A 24,528-nucleotide genomic window follows, 5' to 3' on the forward strand; every position below is an offset into this window, starting at 1 on the left:
ACCTCCTCTTCTTGGAATATTAAATTTCTTATCACCCCATGATGACAATCCCTCTAATTATTGGCATCACAATTTTTGCACTTTAGTGGCTTTACCTTCAACCTAAAAAAACATGAATTTAAGTCACTCAATTAAAAAGAAATTGCTAAATTGCTATTTATCAGATTTTGAGTAAAAACAATTAATAACTCATATTTACAACACTTCAAATATTTACAACCTATTAAGTCTTGTATTTATAACTCATATTTATAACCCTTTAAAATGAAACTAACTATCTATATTTTTATTAATAATAAAAAGAATCTTCTTTATAAATCTAACACTCACATGCTACTCCTATATGTTTATCTTATATTTAATATTGAGTGTCCATCAATTGAATGACAAGATGAAAGCTCAACTTAATTGCACATTTTTGAACTGCTTTGTGGGAATTCATGTCCCATTAATTTAATGGCAAATTGAAGTTTCAAATACAGCACACATTTTATACCAGATTCAGAGAGTTCATGAACAAACTTTCAAGGTTTTAATGGATCTAGGTCATTTGTATTTTCTCTCATATTCTGGGTCGTTTGTATTTTCTCTGATGTTGACTATACTAGCAATTGTCCCAAAAGGTACAAACCTTAATGTCCTTTTAATGATCAAGCCTTATGTGAAAACAATCATATTGATGCACTAGTGTACATTGATTTGTTACATTTGTCTTGGTCTATAATAGAGGTGTAACAAATATGCATTGCAAGGTATGTTGAGAATTTGGTTATCTAGTAAGCTTAGAGTCATTCTTGAGTCATTATCTTTACCATCTCAGGAAGAAGAAGAAGAAGAAGAAAGCCTATTGAATTGAAAAAGAGCCCTAAAAAGTATTAGGATCCATGGGTCATTTTTTTGCATCATGTAGCAAGATAACATGGCTAATTGATTATGCCACATGAAGAATTAGCCTTTGCGAATATTTAGGCTTATAACTCGGTGATTTTTTATACTAATATTCTTATACCAATTTACCATGATATTTCTATTCTAAATTAAAACATTGTTTGCAGGCTATCACGGGAGCTGAGCGTTTGCTCCCTGAAAATATACCTTCAAGGTTCCTTAGGTGGATAGCAGAGCTACTATACTTGACATTGGCAGTTTCTAATGTCGGGCTCTGTAAGGCCAGGATGCCCTTTTTGCTTCTTTTTTTTTTTTTTTTGGTTAAAACAAGAGACACATTGTACCAGAAGACATATAGGGATTCCGCAGAGGATTCTGTTAAGGTTAAAGTCAAATAACTATGAGTAAAATTCATAGGTACTTTTTTGAAGTACTTATTCTATTTCAAGAAAGATCATTCTATTGTACTAAGCAGTGTGAAATGACCCCGCTTAAGTAAATACTGTGTTAGTTCGAATAAGTTTGATAGAATTTAAAATAGGCCATGAACTACTAAGATTTGGCAGAGCTTTATGAATGTTCAGTTAAGTTAGCACGCTGTTGTCCAGAGGCACAGTTTCAAAGAGAAAACACCATCTGAAATGAAAACTGTTTATTTACTTGTGGAAAATAACCATTAAATAGTCCAATTGAGAGGCAAATGCCAGTATGCAGGCTGCATTTTTTATTATCAAAAGAAGTTAAAGCTTGTTATGCATACCAAATGACAAATACTAATCATTCACATCGCAATAAGGGTTGGAAATTAATAATTCTGGAGGCACCAAATACAAGAGTTCAATACAACGATAAAGCTTATTAATAAACGTAGGGTAGCATTGTCATGCAGGGCACACCAATCACCCATTTGCTACATGAGTTTCCAAAGAATCACTGGACTCTGGCATGATTAGCATTCAACTTGCATTTTACGAGATAGTAAAGATACATGGACAGGGTATCTCTAGAACATGACATCATGCCCCTGAGTAACAAATCTAAAAGAAACCTGTATAAACAAAACAAATACATTTCCAACTGGCTTATCACATATTTCCTTAAAACTTGTGATAGATAACCTACCATAAACAATCCAAAACTCAAACTGGATTGGCCGACCTCTTATATCTAATCAAGACTGGGGACTTGAGGCTGTTGTGCAAATTACTGCATACACATTCCATGACAACCTGTACTACAAACTTTCAAATATAATTTGAGCTCCCATATCCCTCTCAAGGAATTATAAGTTTTTCTCCAGCATAGATGGTGTCATCAGTGTACTTATTTGTAGCTTTTATTTGATCAACTAAAACTTGCACTTAACCAAGGAAACAGAACCAGTTACACAAGTCTTATACAATGGATAGAAGGGAACAACATGGCAGCTTAGTTTCACATGCATGAAATGAACACTGTTTATTTACTTGTGGAAAATAACCATTAAATAGTCCAATTGAGAGGCAAATGCCAGTATGCAGCCTGCATTTTTTATTATCAAAAGAAGTTAAAGCTTGTTATGCATACCAAATGACAAATACTAATCATTCACATCGCAATATGGGTTGGAAATTAATAATTCTGGAGGCACCAAATACAAGAGTTCAATACAACGATAAAGCTTATTAATAAACGCAGGGTAGCATTGTCATGCAGGGCACACCAATCACCCATTTGCTACATGAGTTTCCAAAGAATCACTAGACTCTGGCATGATTAGCATTCAACTTGCATTCTATGAGATAGTAAAGATACATGGACAGGGTATCTCTAGAACATGACAACGTGCCCCTGAGTAACAAATCTAAAAGAAATATGTATAAACAAAACAAATACATTTCCAACTGGCTTATCACATATTTCCTTAAAATTTGTGATAGATAACCTACCATAAACAATCCAAAACTCAAACTAGACTGGACGATCTCTTATATCTAAACAAGACTGGGGACTTGAGGCTGTTGTGCAAATTACTGCATACACATTCCATGACAACCTGTACTACAAACTTTCAAATATAATCTGAGCTCCCATATCCCTCTCAAGGAATTATAAGTTTTTCTCCAGCATAGATGGTGTCATCAGTGTACTTATTTGCAGATTTTATTTGATCAACTGAAACCTGCACTCAACCAAGGAAACAGAACCAATTACACAAGTCTTATACAATGGATAGAAGGGAACAAGATGGCAACTTTAGTTTCACATGCATTCAAAAAGTTGAACAACAACTACGCTAAGAAATGCTCTACAATAAGGTGGAACAAAGAATAAAGATACTTGATAAATAGAGTCAGACCACTCACCAAAATACAAGAGTTCAATACAACGATAAAGCTTATTAATAAACGTAGGGTAGCATTGTCATGCAGGGCACACCAATCACCCATATGCTACATGAGTTTCCAAAGAATCACTGGACTCTGGCATGATTAGCATTCAACTTGCATTTTACGAGATAATAAAGATACATGGACAGGGTATCTCTAGAACATGACATCATGCCCCTGAGTAACAAATCTAAAAGAAACCTGTATAAACAAAACAAATACATTTCCAACTGGCTTATCACATATTTCCTTAAAATTTGAGATAGATAACCTACCATAAACAATCCAAAACTCAAACTGGACTGGACGGCCTCTTATATCTAATCAAGACTGGGGACTTGAGGCTGTTGTGCAAATTACTGCATACACATTCCATGACAACCTGTACTACAAAATTTCAAATATAATCTGAGCTCCCATATCCCTCTCAAGGAATTATAAGTTTTTCTCCAGCATAGATGGTGTCATCAGTGTACTTATTTGCAGTTTTTATTTGATCAAATGAAACCTGCACTTAACCAAGGAAACAGAACCAGTTACACAAGTCTAGAAGACTACAACATGGCAGCTTAGTTTCACATGCATTCAAAAAGCTGGAACACATATCCCCATATTAAACCACATCCTAATCAAAGAGTTGCTATGATTGACAATCTAGGCCATGACATTGCCACATCACATATACACTACATCCACTTTAATTATAATTTCTTTCTGACGGGCCTTCCGCCGATTCTCGGAATAGATTTGCCAGACCCTCTTCTATACAGATTTGATATTTCATTCAACATTCCCTTCGGCTTCAGGAAGCTCATGGAATTCTGATAAATACATGCCAAGAAATGGAACCAGCACAAATAAAAGCTCTCAAGGAAGGAAGGTTCTGAGCGCTGTTGAAATGACCCCTTGTATTTATCCCGTTGGGCTGCTAATAGCGTTGTCTCTTTCAGAATCTGAAGAGAAGTTTGAGAAGGAGGGCTGCCTCAAATGGCTGGACCGCCAACCCGCCTTGACAGTTATGTTCGTTTCTTTTGGGAGCCGCGGCACCCTGTCGGAGAATCAGATTCAGGAACTAGCTTTGGGGCTAGAAGCAAGTGTGCAGCGGTTCCTTTGGGTGTTGCGTAAGGAGACTCCTCCTCCAAATGAATCCATGATGACTACCGAAGCAAATATGAGGAAGGTTCTACGTGAGGGTTTCGAGACTCGAATCCAGGACCGTGGATTTGTGGTGGATTCATGGGCGCCTCAGATTGCTGTCCTCTCTCATCCATCCACAGACGGTTTCCTTTTTCATTGCGGTTGGAATTCAACGATCGAAAGCATCTTACATGGAGTGCCGATGATCGCTTGGCCTCTCTTTGCTGAACAGAGAATGAATGCCTTCCTTCTAGTGAAGGAGATGAAGGTGGGCATTGAAGCGTAGAAGGGCGCAGATGCATTGGTGAAGAGAGAGGAAGTGGAAAGAGCTGGCGAGGGAATTAATGGAAGGAGAGGGGGAATGGAAATGAAGAAGGGGATGGAAAAATTGAGGGGAAGGCCCATCATTGAGTGACAACTTTCTTAAGGATGGAAAACATTACGAAAATGGTTTCTAAAAAGCGCAATATTCTCAACTTCCTACGACATTCCAATAATCTGAACCGCCTACGACTTTTTTCACCGACGATCTAATGGCTGGAGTTTATTCCATCGTCTAACAATCGATCTAAAGGGCCATAACGAGACAGCACGGCATGGAGGGGAGTTCCTTTCAGAGGGAACGCCTTACAGCGTAAATATTTTTGAACTCCTGAAAGGGTATACCTATCCACTCTTAAAACTATTTTTCAGATGGTGCAAGGCTTTATGAACCACAACCCCATGCTAGAATTCAGAGAGTTCACTCACGTAGTTGCATAAGCATTCGTGCCATAATCCTAGATTTACTTCTCTGAGCCCATTAGACTTGAATGCTATTCTTCGACACACAAAAATTGCAGATTTCTTCATGCATGGCAAATATCAGTGCTAAATGGTGTTCAGCATCCTTGTAATTATGATAAATTTCAGGTGATTGAATTACGATATAACTTTCAGGCAATTTAATTTGATTTGCAGATTCCAAAACATTTTAGTAATCAAATTTCCTTAATATTTTGCAATCTTGAATTTCATTACGTGTGCTCTTAACAACGCTCAGCAGACTTTGCTAGTTTCGATCAGAAGATTGCACCCTCACATTTCTTTGAAGGATCTGGATGAAATGGCATGTTTATATTATTACTGGCAATGCAGTATCTATGGCGATCTGGCCTCTTCTGTGAATTCTGATCGTTTACTGGCATTCCATTTTAGTTTCTCTTTGAACCATCTCAGCTCTATGGTTGTTTCCCATCGATAAAGAAAATCCATGGCTTAAGGAGATTCTCATGACAGAGAAAAGAAATGAAAGCGCGAAGTCATACTTAACATACAGAAAATTAAGAAACCATGAAAGAAAAGAATTAAAGGAATTAGAACCATTATATAAATTGCCATTGTTCCATTACAGTTCAAGCAAAATGTGGCTTCTTGATAGAGGAACATAACATGCTGCATTCATAGACATTTAATTGCTTGCTTCCTGGACATGATTTCTCATGGATACCACTGTACTCAAATTGCAATGGCAAAATACATCACAAATACACAGACAACAACTAAAATAAAAGAATCTTTAGCTCCTTATTGACCTACTACTACTCATGATGATCACCAGTGCTGTTGTTTCTGTAAAACCCCATTTGATCCTCTGAGCTCATCAAGAGGGACCGAAGAATATCGCTGTTGTCGCTGGAAGCCCACTCCATCGGATCCACAGAGCTTATGAGCAGCCGAAGAATTTCATGCACGACTATCCATCTGTTGCTGAAAACATCCGCAATCTTTATACCCACATAATTGACAGAGAAGGGTTTGCTGTCGCTCACAACCAGCGATTACCCGTGGAGGAGAGTCTTCAGTCTTGTGCCCGCCGGAAGCTACACCAGATCTGCCAAAGGCAACCTCATGTTGGGAACCACATGGTACCTCACATTGTTCGAAAATTCTTGGCCTTCGCTTGAGAAAACGGAATCGTCGCTGAGAGTAAAGATGGTGAGGTTTTGCAGGCGCAGAAGCTCAGGGGACTTGATGCGCATGGCCAAGGCGAGGATGCTGTAACCGCGATCTCTAAGACTGAGCGCTGCATCTTGCAGCATGAAGGACGTTATGACATTCAGGGGATGATCAGGACCAGGACTAGCTGATGATGATGGTGATGGTGACATCATTGCAGGAACAGGGGCTCCCGCAGTTGTGTCATAATTACTGTGATCAAGATCAAGATCAAGAAGCAGCTTGTCGACGCCATGGATCGCTAACAGCCCATCATTGAGAATGTCAAGATGCGATACAAGAACTCCATTAATGTACATTGGATGATACTCGGCTGGCATCTGAGTGGAGGGAGAGATGGATTCTTGGCGGCCACCTCCATGAGAATTACCTGTGACGACGAGGCTGCAGTGGGCGGCAATGGCTTCCAGGTTTGTTCCGTTGGGTAGCTTTTGCAGATCGGCGTAGATGAAGAGGCCCTTGGCGATGTGGTGGGAGAAGGCCCATCATTGAGTGACAACTGTCTTAAGGATGGAAGACGATCTAATGGCTAGAGTTTATTCCATCGTCTAACAATCGATCTAAGGGCCCATAACCAGATAGCGTGGCATGGAGGGGAGTTCCTCTCAGAGGTAACGCCTTATGGCGTAACAAGATTCTCGGTTGGAATTCTGTGTGGCTAAAAGAATATTGAGTTAAGAAGTCAGTGAGAGCTACGGATGGCAATATGTTGTAGAGACATATAATAGCCTTTGATCCCTGTGATCTCGTTCTCTTTCGCTCCCAATAGGGCAATTGATGCATCATATTAGTGCACATATCACGCTTCTCTATAAGAAACTTGACTCCTCCAAAAACAGATAACAATATCAATAACACACAAAGCTTGAATGGTATTTCAGTTAAAGCGTTTGGAGAATACATCGTTTGGAGTGTAAGGCGTTTGGATTGGGAGGAGGTCCACAGAGCTAAGGAGTGGCAACTATGTATGTATTGGAGAGGCGGTGTGGGTGCCGCAACGTATGAAGACTGTCAAAAGAACAGAAAATAACGCACAGTTTCGTTGCACAAGTGGGGAGAGCAGCGTAGTAACTTGGTATGGGCAGCGTGCTAGTCAAAGGAGAATCCTACACAAAAGATAGAATTCAACACATAGAGAATTGCGTAAAACTCAGGTGACAGGAAGAGCGCAGGTGACAGGCGTCGGAGGAGCCCATGCTGGTGCCTGAAAGCCTGAAGCGTAGACAAAGAACAGAGGAGTTACTATGACAGAACTGGCAAAGAATGCAGCTAGAATTTATCTGATGGCACATTCATTACATTTGGGACTAATAGTAGAATTGTCATGCACAGAGACGCCACAAAACCAGTGGCTCAAATTTGAGTAGGGTAGGAAATCCCGTGCACTTTTCATACCATGTTAAACATAACCATGGGGAAGACCAAATATGAAGGATAAGCATTGAATGCATTATTATTCACAATAATACACATTTATAATACATAGGAGTGGCCCTTGGTTTCACATTCCAAGTGGTCTCTTGGACTCCATTAGACCGTTCAGCGCCCACACCTTAACCCTTGGCAGATTAGGTGTCCAACAAATTTAAATTTTGGATCCAACGAGCACCACCCTGCATACTTTGGACAGACCCAGAGTGAGATAAACTGGAAATCATGAAATAATGTGTTTCTTGTCAATATTTTGGAGGGAAAGAAAGCAAGCTACTTTTTTAGTCGCATTTTCAATTTATTTCTTTGAAGGTCTATTCAAATTTTAAGTGTACGTACTCATCTGATGCGGAATGAAATTTCAGATCCAACCAATACGCAAAATTCACTTAATGGTTTCTCATGTTTACAATTCCTCGACTCCTTCAGAATGTAACTTTCTCTTTCATAAATATAAAAGTTACAAAGATTTCCATTGGAAAAATAAAAGAATTTCATTATGAATATTCAGCGCAATGTCGTCCAAATTTTTTAGACCAAACATCAGAATGGAATGCAAACTAAAGAGGGAAAACCAACATCACTAAAAAAAAATCCCCTTGCTGGCAGACTAAATAATATAAATATGAAACAAAGATTCACAAGTAAGAATAAATAAAGCTGCTATGGTTTCTGTAGGTCAAAATAAACAGATAGAGCTAGAGATTTGGAAAAAAAGAGCAGCAGCATATCTTCAACAAAGAATAAACAGAGAAAATAAGTGGAGAGGTCTGTCCCATTGAACAGATAACATCATAGAATTTTGTTTTGATCTGGCGAAAGTGGTTCAGAGGAGTAATTGTTATCATCTCCACCTGGCTTCAAACCACATGTGACATGTTCACTCTTCATGAGCTAATTGTTGATTGAGGCTTTCCATAAGCAATGAAAGTGTATCTCACTCTTGCTTACAGGCCAGAGGGTGGGGTGAGTCTTGAGAGAAGTTACATAAAAATGAAAAATAATATCATAAAATTATCCAAGACAGGCAAACAATTAAAAAATAAGCATCTGAATATTATCATTATCTATAAAAATAAGATGAATCTTTCCAAAGAATTACTTGTGAAACAATCTGATCTCAAACAAATATAAAGAAGGCAATAAATGGGTATACATGGGTAATCTGGCATTCTTAAAAGTCAGTCATACAAATATCTGTTGCTTATAATACCTTCTGTTCATAAGGCTCGTATATGGGAATTGTACTGCACGAAGTAGATAGATGAACCACACAGGAAGCATCAAATGAAAACTTTTACATCTAAAATTAAAGTCCAGAACTGATTCTAAAAATAGGTTAGGAATGTAGTGCGATTGGATGATGTCTGGAAAGGCATTTGGTAGAACTATGACAAACCTGGTTAGTTAAAAAGAGGATATCTCCACCTTATAGGGTAAATGTATGTTTTCTCTTTTGTTACCTTACAGATCTTCATATCTTCCTACCCTTTAGCATATCTGACACACTATGGAATGTCCTCTCCTGCAACATTTACAACAGGCTAATACAATAGAATCAGTTCAGCGGATTCAAAATGATCCTCTGTTTTGATCTCGAATAGTACTTGGACTCATTCATTTGCAACTTTCTTGATTATTGAAATATGTCTGCATCGAGAGCCTACTGATAGAAACCGAAAAGATGTAGCGTGGGGTACCAAGACATGTTGAGAAGGAAAAAATCGATATGATAGGGGTAAGGAAGAGGAGATTGGACAACAGGCAATACTCACCTGCTCTCTGACTTCATCTGAAATCTCTAATAAATCATATGGCATGCCATCTAGAATACGATCTAGTTCTTCGGTCAGAGCATGGAATCTACCCGAAATTGCTTCACCGTCCAAAGCCTGGATCACGCCATTAAAGTTGAAACCCCAAATTAATCCTCCGCCGTGATTAAAAACCATGAAAACAAACCTCTATGTAATGTGTAGCTGAAAGATAAAGAAATGTGCTCAAACACAATTTTATCTATGAAAACAGGTGAAGCATTGTGTATTCCAAATGATTTTCTGAACGACCAAGAAACATATCGCCCAAAAAGAGTTGATGCAAAGGAGAGGCATAGAGAAGAGAATGAATGAAGTGATCATTACCAGGTACAGTTTGCTGCCATCATGGCAGAGTTGAAGCAGTATTTTCGCAGAATGGAATGTTTTTCGTAGCGAAGAAAAGCACTCCGCTGCCACCCGAGGAAGGGGTCCCTGCAATTCTCGAAGTTCTTCAAACAATGGAAGTAACAGTTGAATCCTCCTAACGAGGTCGAAACAGTCTTTCTTCTGGCTTTTTCTGTAGTCCCTGTTCATGGTACCTCACATTGTTCGAAAATTCTTGGCCTTCGCTTGAGAAAACGGAATCGTCGCTGAGAGTAAAGATGGTGAGGTTTTGCAGGCGCAGAAGCTCAGGGGACTTGATGCGCATGGCCAAGGCGAGGATGCTGTAACCGCGATCTCTAAGACTGAGCGCTGCATCTTGCAGCATGAAGGGCGTTATGACATTCAAGGGATGATCAGGACCAGGACTAGCTGATGATGATGGTGATGGTGACATCATTGCAGGAACAGGGGCTCCCGCAGTTGTGTCATAATTACTGTGATCAAGATCAAGATCAAGAAGCAGCTTGTCGACGCCATGGATCGCTAACAGCCCGTCATTGAGAATGTCAGGATGCGAGACAAGAACTCCATTAATGTACACTGGATGATACTCGGCCGACATCTGAGTGGAGGGAGAGATGGAATCTTGGCGGCCACCTCCGTGAGAATTACCTGTGACGACGAGGCTGCAGTGGGCGGCAATGGCTTCCAGGTTTGTTCCGTTGGGTAGCTTTTGCAGATCGGCGTAGGTGAAGAGGCCCTTGGCGATGTGGTGGGAGAAGGCCCATCATTGAGTGACAACTGTCTTAAGGATGGAAGACGATCTAATGGCTGGAGTTTATTCCATCGTCTAACAATCGATCTAAGGGCCCATAATCAGACAGCGCGGCATGGAGGGAAGTTTCTCTCAGAGGGAACGCCTTACGGCGTAAATAGAATACTAGGAAATAGGAAGTTGCACCCAAACCCCATACTTATAGGAACTAATCCTAAACTTGGGAGAAAACTTGGGAGAAAGTCACAACAATGTAACCATTTTCTCTATTAATACAAAAATAATACTAATTATTTTTAACTCTTAATTTTCTGAATTGAGGCAAGCAGGGCCTGGGTTGCGTCCAGCATTGTGTCAATCACTGCAAATGCATTTATGTTCTCTCGATGGTCAGAATTGCTAGCCATTCTGTAACAAAGGCCCGAAACTCTGCTAGCCGATACAGATAAATTCACTCCGTCAACTTCTACCCGACGAAACAATTGGGAGGGAGAAGGGGCCAAGACTCACAGGAAATCGCATCAGCAACTCTGGAAGCCAGGGAAGGCCAAGATGAGAGCAGAAAGCCCGAGAGGATTAATATATAGATGAATCCTACGCTCTGGCACGAGCCATCCTGCAGGGAAAAGACCCAAATCTCTGTTGAAAATTCGCTTGGACGGAGAAACAACACTGGAAGAGCAAAGCATGACAAAATAAGTAGCTCCATATTCAAGGTATAGCACTGAACACCGCAGTCGAGGAATTATGCAATAACTCAGGCCTAAGGCAACATAAATAGGCATGACCTCCGAGAAGAAAGAGAGGCCCCCTGCACGTCGGCGTTTGACACCTGGGACAATCCATGCAAATATGAGACCGAAGATGGGAGATGTCCAACCAGAGAGCAAGATGTAGTTGGGCCCAGTGACCCACTATGAATTGGAATTTATTGCTCCCCGAGATACTCATCGTATTCGGAGGGAGGAGAGAGGAACGAGAAGCTCTCTTACAAACTATCAATCATATAATAACTTGAGTAGCCAACATTGTTAAGGGATTGGAGAGAAATCTAGCCTCTGGTTAAGTTCAATTTCACTTTGGTTCATGTTGGCACCTTTTTTTAGCAAGCTCGTTAGCTGTCGAGTTTAAGTGACTGAACGCATTATAATGGTCTATTTATTTAAATTGAGATATTGGGGCAAGTATCATGTGGTTTAATGTTGAGGATTCACAAATGGTGAATTTTTTTCATTTTGGTGAATTAAAGATGGTTAATCTTAAAATTAAAAAAATATATATATTTCCTAAATAAAAAAAATTAATTATAAAAAAAAAAAACATTTTAATAATTTCATGTAAAATAATTAAAAGTAAAAAACATGGAAGTAAGATGTTTAAACCTTGTACATTTAAAAATATTTTAATGTGTGACTTAAATAAATCATTAAAAGGCTTATGTTAACTAATTTATATTTATATCAACATCATATATACCTATATATAAAAAAAAATTGTTAAACGAAAATAAATAAAAAATGTAAACAGAAATATTTTGATGTTGTATATATAAAATATCTATTGTGGGTTGATAAGATAGCTCAATGTACATGTTATGTAAAATATTTTATATATTGTTTAGAAAATTATGTAGATATCAATATTAGCTATTGGAAAAAAATGGTTTTTATGATTAAAACATTTAAAGTGGTCTCAACATTTTACAGTTTAATCCTTTTTAAGGTATATGAATTTTTTATTGTTGAAATCTAACAAAGATTTTTTTGGACTTACAAGTTTAAATTATGTAATCTTCTTTATAGCATTTAAAAATACAATTTAAACAATGAAAAATTACACATTGATTTTTGCACTCTAAAATGAGTTTGCCTTGAAAAAAATTGATCCCTACTAATATTAGATCCATGCTTATAATAGATCTATGCTAGTTTGATAAATCAAAGATTCATTTGGTTGAATATTAATCTATTAAAGCCTACATCTGTAATCTTTTAAAGAAAACACATATTCTTAACCATTGGATATAGGTAGAATCTTAATATCTAGTTTTTTTTATCAAACTTGTGAGACATTTCTAATGGACAAATTTTTGTCTTATCAATGTCCAATGGCATATGTATACTTCCATATTTAGGAGATGTTAATGCTATATACTGGGATAGATCATCTTTAATAGGGATCTAACATGTGCTCAGAGGGATCCAATTTATTCACTTGCATATTTTTTTTATGAGCAGCTATTATTTAAATGTTTTGTATGATTTTATTTTTTTAGATTTAATTTTTTTTTATTTCAGCTTATATGAGCAAAATTTCAACTTTTATGATGGACAGACAAAGTTACACATCATACTAAGCTGTAGAATTGATGTCCTATAGAATTAATGAGTTGTAAAATCATCGGCTCAATAATCTTAGTTACACATCATACTGGGCTGTAGAATTGATGGGTTATAAGATTGAGGGGAAAAATTTCAACTTTATGATGTACAGACAAAGTTACACATCATACTGGGTTGTAGAATTGATAGGCTATAAAATTGATGCACTGTAGAATGATCCTCATACTGAGCTGTACTGTAAAATTGAGAATTGAGAACAGCTCTCAGTTCAATAATCTTTTAAAATTTAAAATTCTTAAAATTACAGTCAATAAGACATCATACTGAGCTGTACTGTAAAATTGAGAATTGAGAACAGCTCTCAGTTCAATAATCTTTTAAAATTTAAAATTCTTAAAATTACAGTCAATAATCTTTTAAAATTTAAAATTATAAAATTACAGTCATGTTTTATCGGCTCGGCGGCGATAGACTTATATAAACAGTTTAAACAGTTTTTCATTTATTGAATGTTATTTTTCTTCTCCAGAAAAAGAAAAGAACCATTGAATCTAGTCAAATCGCACCTATGTTAAAAAGTGATTATAAAAAAACATACTTAACTTACCCAAAGTGATTACAAAAAGCATATTATTTTTTCAATCTGGCCTATTATTCATAATGAATAGAAAATTCAGATTTTCAAATCCATCTACATTAAAATGACAATAAACCCTAAGCTTTAAATAGTTTTTTTAATTTTTTATAAAAAGTTCTCTTCCAAATTCTCACAGATGTATAATCTACCTGATAAACCAGCAAAATGGCCTTTATATTGAAATATCATCTCATTTATTGTAAGCAAAAGTCCCCAAAATTGTACAAAAAGAATTTTTCCTCCTTCCCATCTCCCTTGAAATTTTCTGACCAGACTTCCTTTGATAATGGGCCATACACAAAGATATGCACAAACTTATAGATCTATAGTCTATTGATTTTTACTCTGACGTGCATCATACACGTGTACCAGGAACTCTTTACTAAAGTCGATTATAATTCCTATCTATCGCTCAGTAGCTCTGTCGGGAATTTCCTCCTTTTCTGGACCTCCGGAATTCCCTCCAAGACTAATTTTACTAATTTCGTCTATAACATTGTGAAGGCACAGAGCCCTACAACTCCAATAATTTAACTGTAAGCAGAACCTATTGAATGAAAAATTGTTTGTAAAAAACCCTAAACCGAAAATAGCTTCAGATGTAAAAGCGGCAAACCCTACCCAATACTATGCAACCCCTCTTAACACAATTTGGACTGAAACGATATCCTGGCAATGAAAGCATCCATAACTAAATATACAGAGCTCCCAAACTTATTCAAAACTTTGCCGAGAACCAATCAATCAAGCCCAGGATGCATACTCATATACCGACGAAACCTTTATTCAAAGTTGGTTAGGCCAGAGGAAATTCCCCATGGCGTAGCTCCGCCTGAAAGCCACATCTCCTCTGATCGGCAAACCGTATTCATGAAAAAGATTATCGAGCTTCCACTCGGGCATCGATTCATAATCGCCCTTGGAATACCGAGGATAATCCACCGGCATCTGAAAAACGCAGGGGCCATCTCCCCCTCCATTTCTTGAGGAAAAACCCTCATTTTCATTGCCATTTAAGGAGCCTGAAAAGGGCTTTTCCCATGGCAGCACTTTGGCTTCGGCCTCCAAGGCAGTTGGACTCCTTTCCCATCGCAGCAGTTTCTTGCGTATATCTTCCAGCGAACAGACGCGCCAGAGACCGCCGCCGCGCCCCGTATGGTTTTGCTTTTCATTTTCAGCGCACTGTGGCTCTGTAACAGGCATTTTGGCAAATTTGATGATCGCTAGGTATGCAACTTTGCGATAACAGAGTGCGTTGATGAATATATAGATACAGGAGGATGGTTGCGTGGAGGGTAAGGAAAAACAGAAATTGGAGTTTTCGGGAAGTGTGACTAGTGCCGTTGGGAGATATTACAAGTGACCGGCTCTGTGTATACCACGTGAGCCTCCAGAAACTAAACGTAAGGCAGCTTTTGCAGATCGGCGTAGGTGAAGAGGCCCTTGGCGATGTGGTGGGAGAAGGCCCATCATTGAGTGACAACTGTCTTAAGGATGGAAGACGATCTAATGGCTGGAGTTTATTCCATCGTCTAACAATCGATCTAAGGGCCCATAATCAGACAGCTCGGCATGGAGGGGAGTTCTTCTCAGAGGGAACGCCTTACGGCGTAATTAATATTATTTTGTATTAATGGAGAAAATGGTTACATTGTTGTAACGTTCTCCCTAGTTTAGGATTAGTTCCTAAAGTTTAGGGGTTTGGGTGCAACTTCCTAATTCCTAGTATTGTATTTAATGATGTAATCTTTCATTGTTGAATAATAGAGTGTACGAGAGTGATCTCTCTGTTGTTGGTGAGTGTAGTCTCCAGGTGCAGGCCACACCTGAGAGCTACATCTCTTTCTTTTCAATTCTGTTCACATTTTATCTTGGTATCAGAGCTCAGATTGGGTGAGCCTGATCTTTTGTCACCTTGTGGCTGAAGTGCCTATTTTTTGTAGCTAGCTTACCTGTGTGGTAGAATTGCATGTGTGGCAGAATTGCCTGTGTGGCTTGAAGTTCCTTTGTGGCCGCGTGTACACAAGAGCTTTGTGCTCAATTGAGCAGGTGGACTGCAGAACACCTCGCTCAGACTCATATATTTTTTTTTCTGAGTGGAGAGGATATTGGTGTGCTTTTTGCACTAACAGAAGCGCCAGAAAAGGGAATTGGCGCGGATTCTGTGAGATTAATCGCGCCAGAGCGCCAGAACGTTCAATTGGCGCGGAAATTAAGGAGGAAATCACGCCAGCAAAAAATACTCTAATTGATTTTTAATTGGCGTGGATTTTTCGCTCGGGATCGTGCCAACACAAAGAGGATTTTTCCCTCGCTGATTGAGGACGCGCCAATCTTCCTTCAAGGAGATCTGCGGGAAGCCTCAACTTCATTTGGCAGTTTGCAAGCGGTGCAGATCGGCGAAGTTGCAAATCTATCTGGGAGAGGCAGATCGGATCAGTTTTTGATCAGATCGGATCTTCGGCTGTATTGGAGACGTCGAATTTGCTCATTGGAGTGGGATTGCTAGACACTGTAGATCGGTGGCAGAGGTGACAGATCGATCTGACATGTATTTTTTTTTTTGTTGTTGGATAGATTCAGAATGAGTAATACGATGGAATCTTACCTTAACGAGTCTGGTAAACTTAATGGATCTAACTTCATGAACTAGAAGTTTAAGATCCAGACCTTGCTCGAGGGTGCGAATGCTTGGTCCATAGTTACAGGCGATGAGCAGAAGCCGAATGGAGGGCCACAAGAGCAAGATTGGGAAAAACGAGAGAACAAGGCCAAAGTCTTATTGAAGATGTCTGTGAAAGACAATGTTATTGTCCACATCAGAGACTGTAAAACGTCCGCGGACATCTGGACGAAAATCAAAAGTCTGTATGAGACCCATAATACGAGCAGAGTCTTGGCACTTAAAAGAAAGCTATTTTCAATGAGGATGGACGAAAGGGAGACTGCTACTGCATTTGTTGCAAGAATTAAAGATGTGAAAGACGGATTGGTGGCCATAGGAGTGGCGGTGTCTGATGAAGATCTTGTTGCAATCACAATGAACGGGATGTGTGATGATTTTCAAACGTTCATCACTGGAGTGTCGGCAAGGGAAAAAGCGCCCTCATTTGATGATCTCACTAGGATCTTGTAGCAAGAGGAGGAGTGGAGACAGAACTTGAACCCCCAAAGTGATGATCTTGCGTTGATGGCGAAACGACGATCATCCAAAGGAAGGCAGTCACAGCAGCAATCAAAGCAGAAAGAAGGAACATCACATAAGAATCTGCATTCTCATAAAGGTATGCTTGCAAATCATTCTGAAAAGAAATGTTATTATTGTGGAAAGACGGGTCATATACAGAGAGAATGTTATAATAAGCAGGCTGATGATGCAAAGAGGAGGCAGGCAAATGCAAAGCACAGAGGATATTTTGTTGAAGAAGAAGACTTCAGTCATGAATTTCGACTGTTCACAGTCGACTGTGCCCTTTCAGCATCTAATGAAGATGACATTTGGTATGTCGATTCCGGAGCATCCTCTCACATGACAGGTAAAAAGGAATTTTTTGATATTCTTGAAGAAAGTATAAATGGATCAAAAATATATCTAGGAGATGATAGTGGATACGAGATTAAAGGTCATGGGGTGATTTCAATTAAGTTACCAAATGGAAAAATTAGTCACCTTACAAATGTTTTATATGTACCTGGAATTAAGAAAAACCTGATATCTATATCCATGATGGCTGATCAAGATATGCAAGTTGAGTTCTTCAAGACTCATTGTGTGATAAAGGATTGCAGGAATGAAATAGTTGCAACAGGCATGCGAGTTGGAAGCCTATACAGACTGGATGCAAAAAGCATACCAAAGCAAGCCATGGTTGCAGGAGGATCGACATCCGAACAACTCTGGCATCAGAGGTTCGGTCATTTGAATTTGCAGGACCTCATGTTATTGCAGAAGAAAGGTATGGTCGAGGGACTCCCTATCTTTCGTAATGTTCAATTAAATTGTGATGGTTGTGCCTTAGGAAAAATGCATAGAGAACAGTTTCATGTGCATGATAGGAGGAAGGAAACAGATATTTTAGAACTAGTGCACATTGATGTATGCGGACCTATGCAGACAAGCTCGTTAGGAGGAGCATATTACTTTTTGTTATTTACTGATGACTGCACTAGATATTCATGGGTTTATTTTTTGAACAAGAAAATTCAGACTTTCCAGTGCTTTATAGAATTTAAAACCTTGGTGGAAAAGCAGTTTGGTAAGAGTATAAAAATTCTCCGATCTGATCAAGGGGGAGAATACAAGCTAAAGGAATTCATGAAATTCTGCAAATCTCACTGGATTGTTCAGTAGTATACAGTGCCACACACACCACAGCAGAATGGAGTTGCAGAGCGCAAAAACAGAACCTTGGTGGAGTGCGCAAGGAGCATGTTACAAGGTAAGGGTCTGTCTAATAGCTTTTGGGCAGAGGCTATTAATACTGCTGTATATTTGAAGAACAGAAGTCCTACCAGGTATCTTGGCTTCAAAACCCCTTTTGAAGCTCTATATGGATTTAAACCAGCAGTAAACCATCTAAGAGTATTTGGGTCAAAAGAATTTGCCCATATACCCAAAGCTGATAGGAAGAAATTAGATCCTAAAGCTGTGAAATGCATCTTTGTTGGTTATGGCACAGAATTTAAAGCATATAAATTATTCAATCCTGAGTCTCGTAAGACATTTGCAAGCAGGGATGTAGTGTTTCATGAACAGGTACAAGAAGGGAAAGATGACGTTGGTGATGATTGGCACATTCCATTGTTGTTGGAGGAAAGCAACGAGGATGAAAGAGAGCAGGAGCAGAAAGAAGAGCAAAAAGAAGAACAGCAAGAAGGTGATAATGCAAGCCCAGTTATAGCAAAAGAAAACAAATTTGAGGTAAGTCCCCTACCAAGGAGGTCAGGTAGGAAGACACAATTACCATTAAAATTGAGAAACTATGCTTTGATGTCAAAGGTTTTGAACATTGTAGAACCCTCTAATTACAAAGAAGCTAGTCAATTTAAGGAATGGAGAGTTGCAATGAATGAAGAAATGGAATCAATTCTTAGAAATGATACTTGGGATTTAGTTGAGCTGCCTAAGAATAAAACACCCATAGGATGCAAGTGGTTGTTTAAACCAAAAATGAATGCAGACGGAAGTATAGATAAGTTAAAAGCTAGGCTGGTTGCAAAAGGATATTCACAGCAGGAAGGTATAGATTTTGATGATACTTTTGCACCTGTAGCAAAGCTAAATACAATCAGAATGCTTATTGCTTTAGCTACTAAATGTAATTGGGAATTACACCAGCTTGATGTTAAATTTGCATTTTTAAATGGTGATTTAAAAGAGGAAATTTACTTAGTACAGCCAGAAGGATATGTAAAGGAGGGACAGGAACATCTTGTTTGCAGATTGAAAAAGGCTTTATATGGTTTAAAGCAAGCACCCAGGTCTTGGTACGAAAAGGTTGATTCTTTCTTTGTAGAGTATGGTTTCCATAGAAGTTTAAATGACCCAAATTTGTATACCAAGTACAATAACCAGGGGCGGATTATTTTGATTTCTTTGTATGTGGACGACATGATTATAACAGGAAATGCAGATGATTTAATCAGAGGAATCAAAAGGCTTATGGCACAAGTTTTTGAGATGAAGGATCTCGGAAGCCTTCACTACTGTCTGGGATTAGAAGTATTTAGAGATACTGGACAAACTTTTCTTACCCAAGGGAAGTATGCCAGAAATCTGTTGGAAAACTTTGGTATGGATCAGTGTAGAGCAGCAGCGACACCTTTGCAGCAAAATCTGAAATTGAACAGTGATGATGGCACTAAGGAGGTTGATGCCACAATGTACAGACAGCTGGTTGGCAGCCTGATATATCTTACAACAACCAGACCTGACTTGGCATACTCTGTTAGTGTGTTGAGCCAATTTATGTCGAAACCACTTGAAAGTCATTGGATAGCAGCAAAGAGCGTGTTGAGGTATCTTTGTGGTACTGTTAATTATGGTATTTTATACACTGATGTATCTGATGTTACTCTAGCAGGTTTTTCAAACTCAGACTGGGCAGGTAACCTGGATGATCGGAGGTCCATCACAGGTTATGCATTCAACATAGGTTCCGGGGTCATAGCTTGGAGCAACAAGAAGCAGAGTACTGTAGCCTTGTCTTCATGTGAAGCTGAGTATCAAGCATTGTGTGCAGCAATGTGTGAAGCGATCTGGTTGAGAAGGCTTCTCAAAGATGCAGGAAAAGAACAGAAGAATCCCACTTCCATCAAAAGCGACAACCAGAGCACCATTAAATTAGCATACAATCCAGTGTTTCACAAAAACACCAAACATATAGACACTCAGTTCCATTTTGTTAGAGAGAAAATACAGTCTAAAGAAATTGTTGTTGTATATTGTAAAACTTGTGACAATGTGGATGATATTTTCACAAAGCCTCTTGCATGAGTGAAATTTGAATTGTTTAGAAAGATGCTAGGAGTCCAGGAGAACCCTTTCTCCATTAAGGGGGGGAGTTAAAAATAATTAATATTATTTTGTATTAATGGAGAAAATGGTTACATTGTTGTAACGTTCTCCCTAGTTTAGGATTAGTTCCTAAAGTTTAGGGGTTTGGGTGCAACTTCCTAATTCCTAGTATTGTATTTAATGATGTAATCTTTCATTGTTGAATAATAGAGTGTATGAGAGTGATCTCTCTGTTGTTGGTGAGTGTAGTCTCCAGGTGCAGGCCACACCTGAGAGCTACATCTCTTTCTTTTCAATTCTGTTCACATTTTATCTATTCATGCACATCATCAATGACTCAAAGCGCTGAGAATGCAGATCAATTTTGACCTTGCAGGCCTCCCAATAAGTGGAACTTCTTATGTGGGTCTGCTCTACATTCAATTTAAAACTTTCTGATATCAATTTCAATATTGGTGTACAGAATTGGGTCACGTGAACAAAATACAATCCATGTAAATCATTAAAAACTATTTAATCAATGCATAGTGCCTTCTCAGTGTGTTGAAAGGAAATAATAGGCTATTTTTGTTTTTGTTTTTTCTTTTGACATTTAAGCATTCATCCCGTAAAAAATTGACTTAAAAGGATCAAAATACTCAGTGCAGAGAGTTGGTAGTGTAAAGTCAAGTCTAAGTCTTTCAGAGATATACACAGCCCATAGGATTGAGACATCATCGTGTCCACCTAAATACTGCTGGAACTATTGACTTTAGCTGGCGTTTAGTTATCACATTCCAAGGTCCATGCTCAATAATCTTTGGCCATCAAAATATTATATTCACAATATTTTTCAAATTTGTGTGTTGATCATTGCCCATCAAAATATTATATTTACAATTTTTTTTCAAAACTGTGGGTTGATGATTTGGGTAGGAATTTCAAATCTGAAGCCTCTGTTAAATTTGAAGGTTTTTTCAATTCTAACATTGGTTTCGATTATTTTTATGCCGATAGGCCTTCCTATGAATCAACAATTGTCTACATTTTTACCCCGCTCCATTCGATCAGGTGAGACACTTTCAACGTTGATTTGAAGTGTGCTTTCTGTTGCTGCCAATTTTTAGGCTGATAGGTTTTGACATTTGGCTATATTAGACTGCTTTTTCCCATTCTTTTATGTCACTCTTGGCCTCAGAGTTAATCGTTTCTTTGGTATGCCAGTTGTTGTTCTTCTTCTTCTTCCTTGGCTTTTGGCAATCACTGATTAGTATTAAATTATCATTGTTCTTATTCTTCTTCCCTGCCTTTATGTATTATTTATGTCTCCCTTTGTTCGTGCACACCGATTAAAACTTCGACTAACCAGATGGCTCTTTGCACTAGTATCTTTCTTTCAATACGAAGCGAATATAAGGGTGAGAAGGCCTGAAAGCTCTTTGGTAGCAGCCCAAAGACTCGACAAATGTGAAAAAATTCTGAAAACCTTGCAGATATTGAGAGCTATCCTTAGGTCATGAAATACAGGATATCCTTTCTTCAAGTTTTCAATAAAACTGAGGATCAAAAAAATGGATTCACTTCACAGCAATGAATTTGAAGCTGAGGATCAAAAAAATGGATTCACTTCATAGCAATGAATTTGAAGGCCTTGAGGACAGTACTCTGGATGGCAAAATTTCAAGAACCAAAAGGTTGTTGGAGTCAGGACAGATTGTTGCACTATGCGATAATGGTAAAAAACTCAAACGATTTCTATAGAGATTATTGGCTCAGAGAGAGGAGGAACCAGTTGCCACAGCAAAAGGTGTGGCAGAAAATTGCAAAATGTTGTTAAATGTTGCACTGTAATGGTGCAGTTGAGTCCTGCTTACGTTACAGGTGGCAGTCGACCATTAAATGTATGGACTTTTAACGTTGAGATCGATTTCGTTCATCTTGCTTCAAATTTGAAGTAATTGATGGTAGAATTCTAACAATTTAAGCTAAGTTTCCCCTAATTTTGCCTTTTTTCGAGCTTTTTTTTAAGGTTAAATATTATTTATTCAAAAGAATTAGGAGAAGTTTGAATTTTGTTTGTTGTGATTTTGGTGTAAGAAAAATATGTATGAATGATAATCCTTTCCAAATCTTTTTCGAAATTCCAGATCTTCACAAATCAGTTTTGCTTCCTCGAATTTTTCCTTTCATTTGATACTAAAATGAATTGGGAAGATGTACCGGTGAAGTAACTGTGAATTTTAATTCTCTCTATTTACATATAATATGTTTTTCATCAAGCAATTTGTCAAATCTCTTTTGAAAACTTAGTCAAATTCCCAAAGTCCCACTTTTTTCGCTCAATGTTGCCCTTAAATTAGCTTTATTGATTAAAAAAGTGATATTCGCGCATAGTTATTAGCTAGAGATCTCATTCGTAGTTTTTCATCTAAATGAAACTGGTATCTGCAATGTTCCTTAGTGTTCGTGCATATGTAATCAGAGGGAAAAATCTGGGTTCCTCAGTCAAAAAATTGATAGATTCTTTTGTTTTATGCCTTAAATTCCAGTTTTTACGTTCTATATATGGGTCTACATATTGATTTACCCCTTCAACCTCTAATGCCAAAAATAAAACTAATACTATTCTATGTGACGCTTCTTTCCAAGCTTCAAAACTTTCTTTTGTTAAAATTATTGATTCAAAATTTTAATATTTTAAATATATATGCTTTTGTATTTTGTTGGCAACCGTTAAATATGCTACCTTTTAGTTGGAGATATTTGATTCATATCTTGGTGGGTCTCGTACAATGGAAACAATATTTGTTTAACATTCTTTGAAGTTTGTGCACAACATTTTCAAGTGAATCCTCACTTTGCCTATATTGTTGTTTTTCTTTATCTTTGCCACAGTTTTTGTTGCAAGCTATGTTAAACTTTTGCAAGCTATGTTAAACTTTTGCATTGAATGTTTAATTCAAACAACTTGCTTGACACATTTGAATTAGATTCTTGTGGGAGTTATTTATTGTAAATTAACCTCTGTAATTGTTCATCATTTTATTTATAAAAATTCTATAAATTTATTTATTCTCTGGTTTGTGCAACAATTTAGGGTTTTAACTATTTTAATTTGATGGATTTCATTTGCTTATAAGTGTCAGTTGCACACCTTTGTAGTTTTGGTTCAGTAAAATGGGCTCCCAAAGACAATACCAGACGGGTACAAGCTAATAAAACGTGATTGAAAATCAAAATATTGCATCCAAGATGTTTTTCTGTTAAATCTTGCAATCATTTTTAACAAGCTTTCGTATCTGAATAATTGTTCTAGGCTTTAAGATCTGAATAATTGTTCTAGATTTTAAGATCGACCCTCAAACCTATTTTCACTTATGATAACTCCTTAAGAATTCCAACCAAAATCAATAGCGGTGGATGAAAGGAGCCCCCTCTATAAAGGGGTTTGGAGTGAATTATGGCACTTTAAAAATCATGCTTTAAATTGGCCTTTGTCTATGCAAATATATAAACCGAAGCTCCATGGGAAAATAGGTTGAAAAAAACAAAAAAAAACGGCATGTCTAATTTGAAAAACGGTCTCTGGAAAAGGTCAAAGGAGTCAAGCAAAAATGGAACAAATTTTTTCCGAGTATTTTGTCAAGAGCTTACAGATCCTTCTGAGCATGAATACGTTCTATAAGTGTCCAAAAACATTTTGATTCGTTTAAGACATTCTTATCTTCATCCTCGGTACCCAGAAAGCAAGATCAATGGTTCAATTTAGTACTCCCACAAGAATCTAATTCAAATGTGTCAGGCAAGGTTAATTTACAATAAATAACTGAAACCCATTTAGATATACATTAAATTGATTGAAATACATAAAAGGTTTAGAAATTGATTGACATACACAAAAACTTTAGAATTTTTTTAAGTATCAATTATTTGATTAGACTGAAACCCATTTAGATATACATTAAATTGATTGACATACACAAAAGGGGTTTTCCTGGAGATAACAAGTAAATTTGTGGCCAGCTTTTGATGAGATTGGGGCTTGAAGTTTCTAGGTTTTGGATGTGAGCGACCAAGATCTTGAAGCACATTTAGATATACATTAAATTGATTGACATAGACAAAAGGGGCTTTAAATTTGTGGCCAGCTTTTGATGAGATTGGGGCTTGAAGTTTCTAGGTTTTGGATGTGAGCGACCAAGATCTTGAAGCAACCCTCATGGAGGAATTTTATAGTGGCCCGGGGAAGAAGATCTCGAGCGACGCGAATGTAAGAGCTAAGCAATGTGGCGAAATACCCATTGATTTTGCAAC

At 37.9% G+C, this 24,528-nt stretch overlaps 2 protein-coding genes and 1 pseudogene across 2 annotated transcripts; 1 reads left to right on the forward strand and 2 right to left on the reverse strand.

Annotated features, from left to right (window-relative positions):
* The first annotated feature begins 4,155 nt into the window (after nucleotides 1–4,155).
* Nucleotides 4,156–4,680, forward strand: LOC149172376 (UDP-glycosyltransferase 72B1 pseudogene; annotated as a pseudogene).
* A 4,689-nt stretch (nucleotides 4,681–9,369) lies between these two features.
* Nucleotides 9,370–10,680, reverse strand: LOC149172377 (uncharacterized). Its single transcript, XM_089427702.1, has 2 exons — nucleotides 9,965–10,680; nucleotides 9,370–9,715 (listed from the first exon to the last, which is right to left on the reverse strand). Exon 1 carries the CDS (start codon nucleotides 10,584–10,586, stop codon nucleotides 10,122–10,124), a length of 465 nt encoding a protein of 154 aa, XP_089283828.1. The 5' UTR covers nucleotides 10,587–10,680; the 3' UTR covers nucleotides 9,370–9,715; nucleotides 9,965–10,121.
* Nucleotides 10,681–14,130: 3,450 nt separating this feature from the next.
* LOC149172378 (uncharacterized) lies at nucleotides 14,131–15,108 on the reverse strand. The gene has a single exon (XM_089427703.1). The coding sequence runs from the start codon at nucleotides 14,919–14,921 to the stop codon at nucleotides 14,505–14,507; it is 417 nt and encodes a 138-aa protein (XP_089283829.1). The 5' UTR covers nucleotides 14,922–15,108; the 3' UTR covers nucleotides 14,131–14,504.
* Between the last annotated feature and the right edge of the window lie 9,420 nt (nucleotides 15,109–24,528).

The sequence above is a fragment of the Pinus tabuliformis genome, chromosome 4_2, assembly GCF_031772625.1.
Source record: "Pinus tabuliformis cultivar Carrire ecotype Pingquan chromosome 4_2, CPIR1, whole genome shotgun sequence".
Taxonomy (NCBI): domain Eukaryota; kingdom Viridiplantae; phylum Streptophyta; class Pinopsida; order Pinales; family Pinaceae; genus Pinus; species Pinus tabuliformis.

Excerpts from the sequence above, each read along its gene's own strand:
- LOC149172377 (XM_089427702.1), bottom strand. The coding sequence starts at position 10,586 with ATGTCGGCCGAGTATCATCCAGTGTACATTAATGGAGTTCTTGTCTCG.
- LOC149172378 (XM_089427703.1), bottom strand. The coding sequence starts at position 14,921 with ATGCCTGTTACAGAGCCACAGTGCGCTGAAAATGAAAAGCAAAACCAT.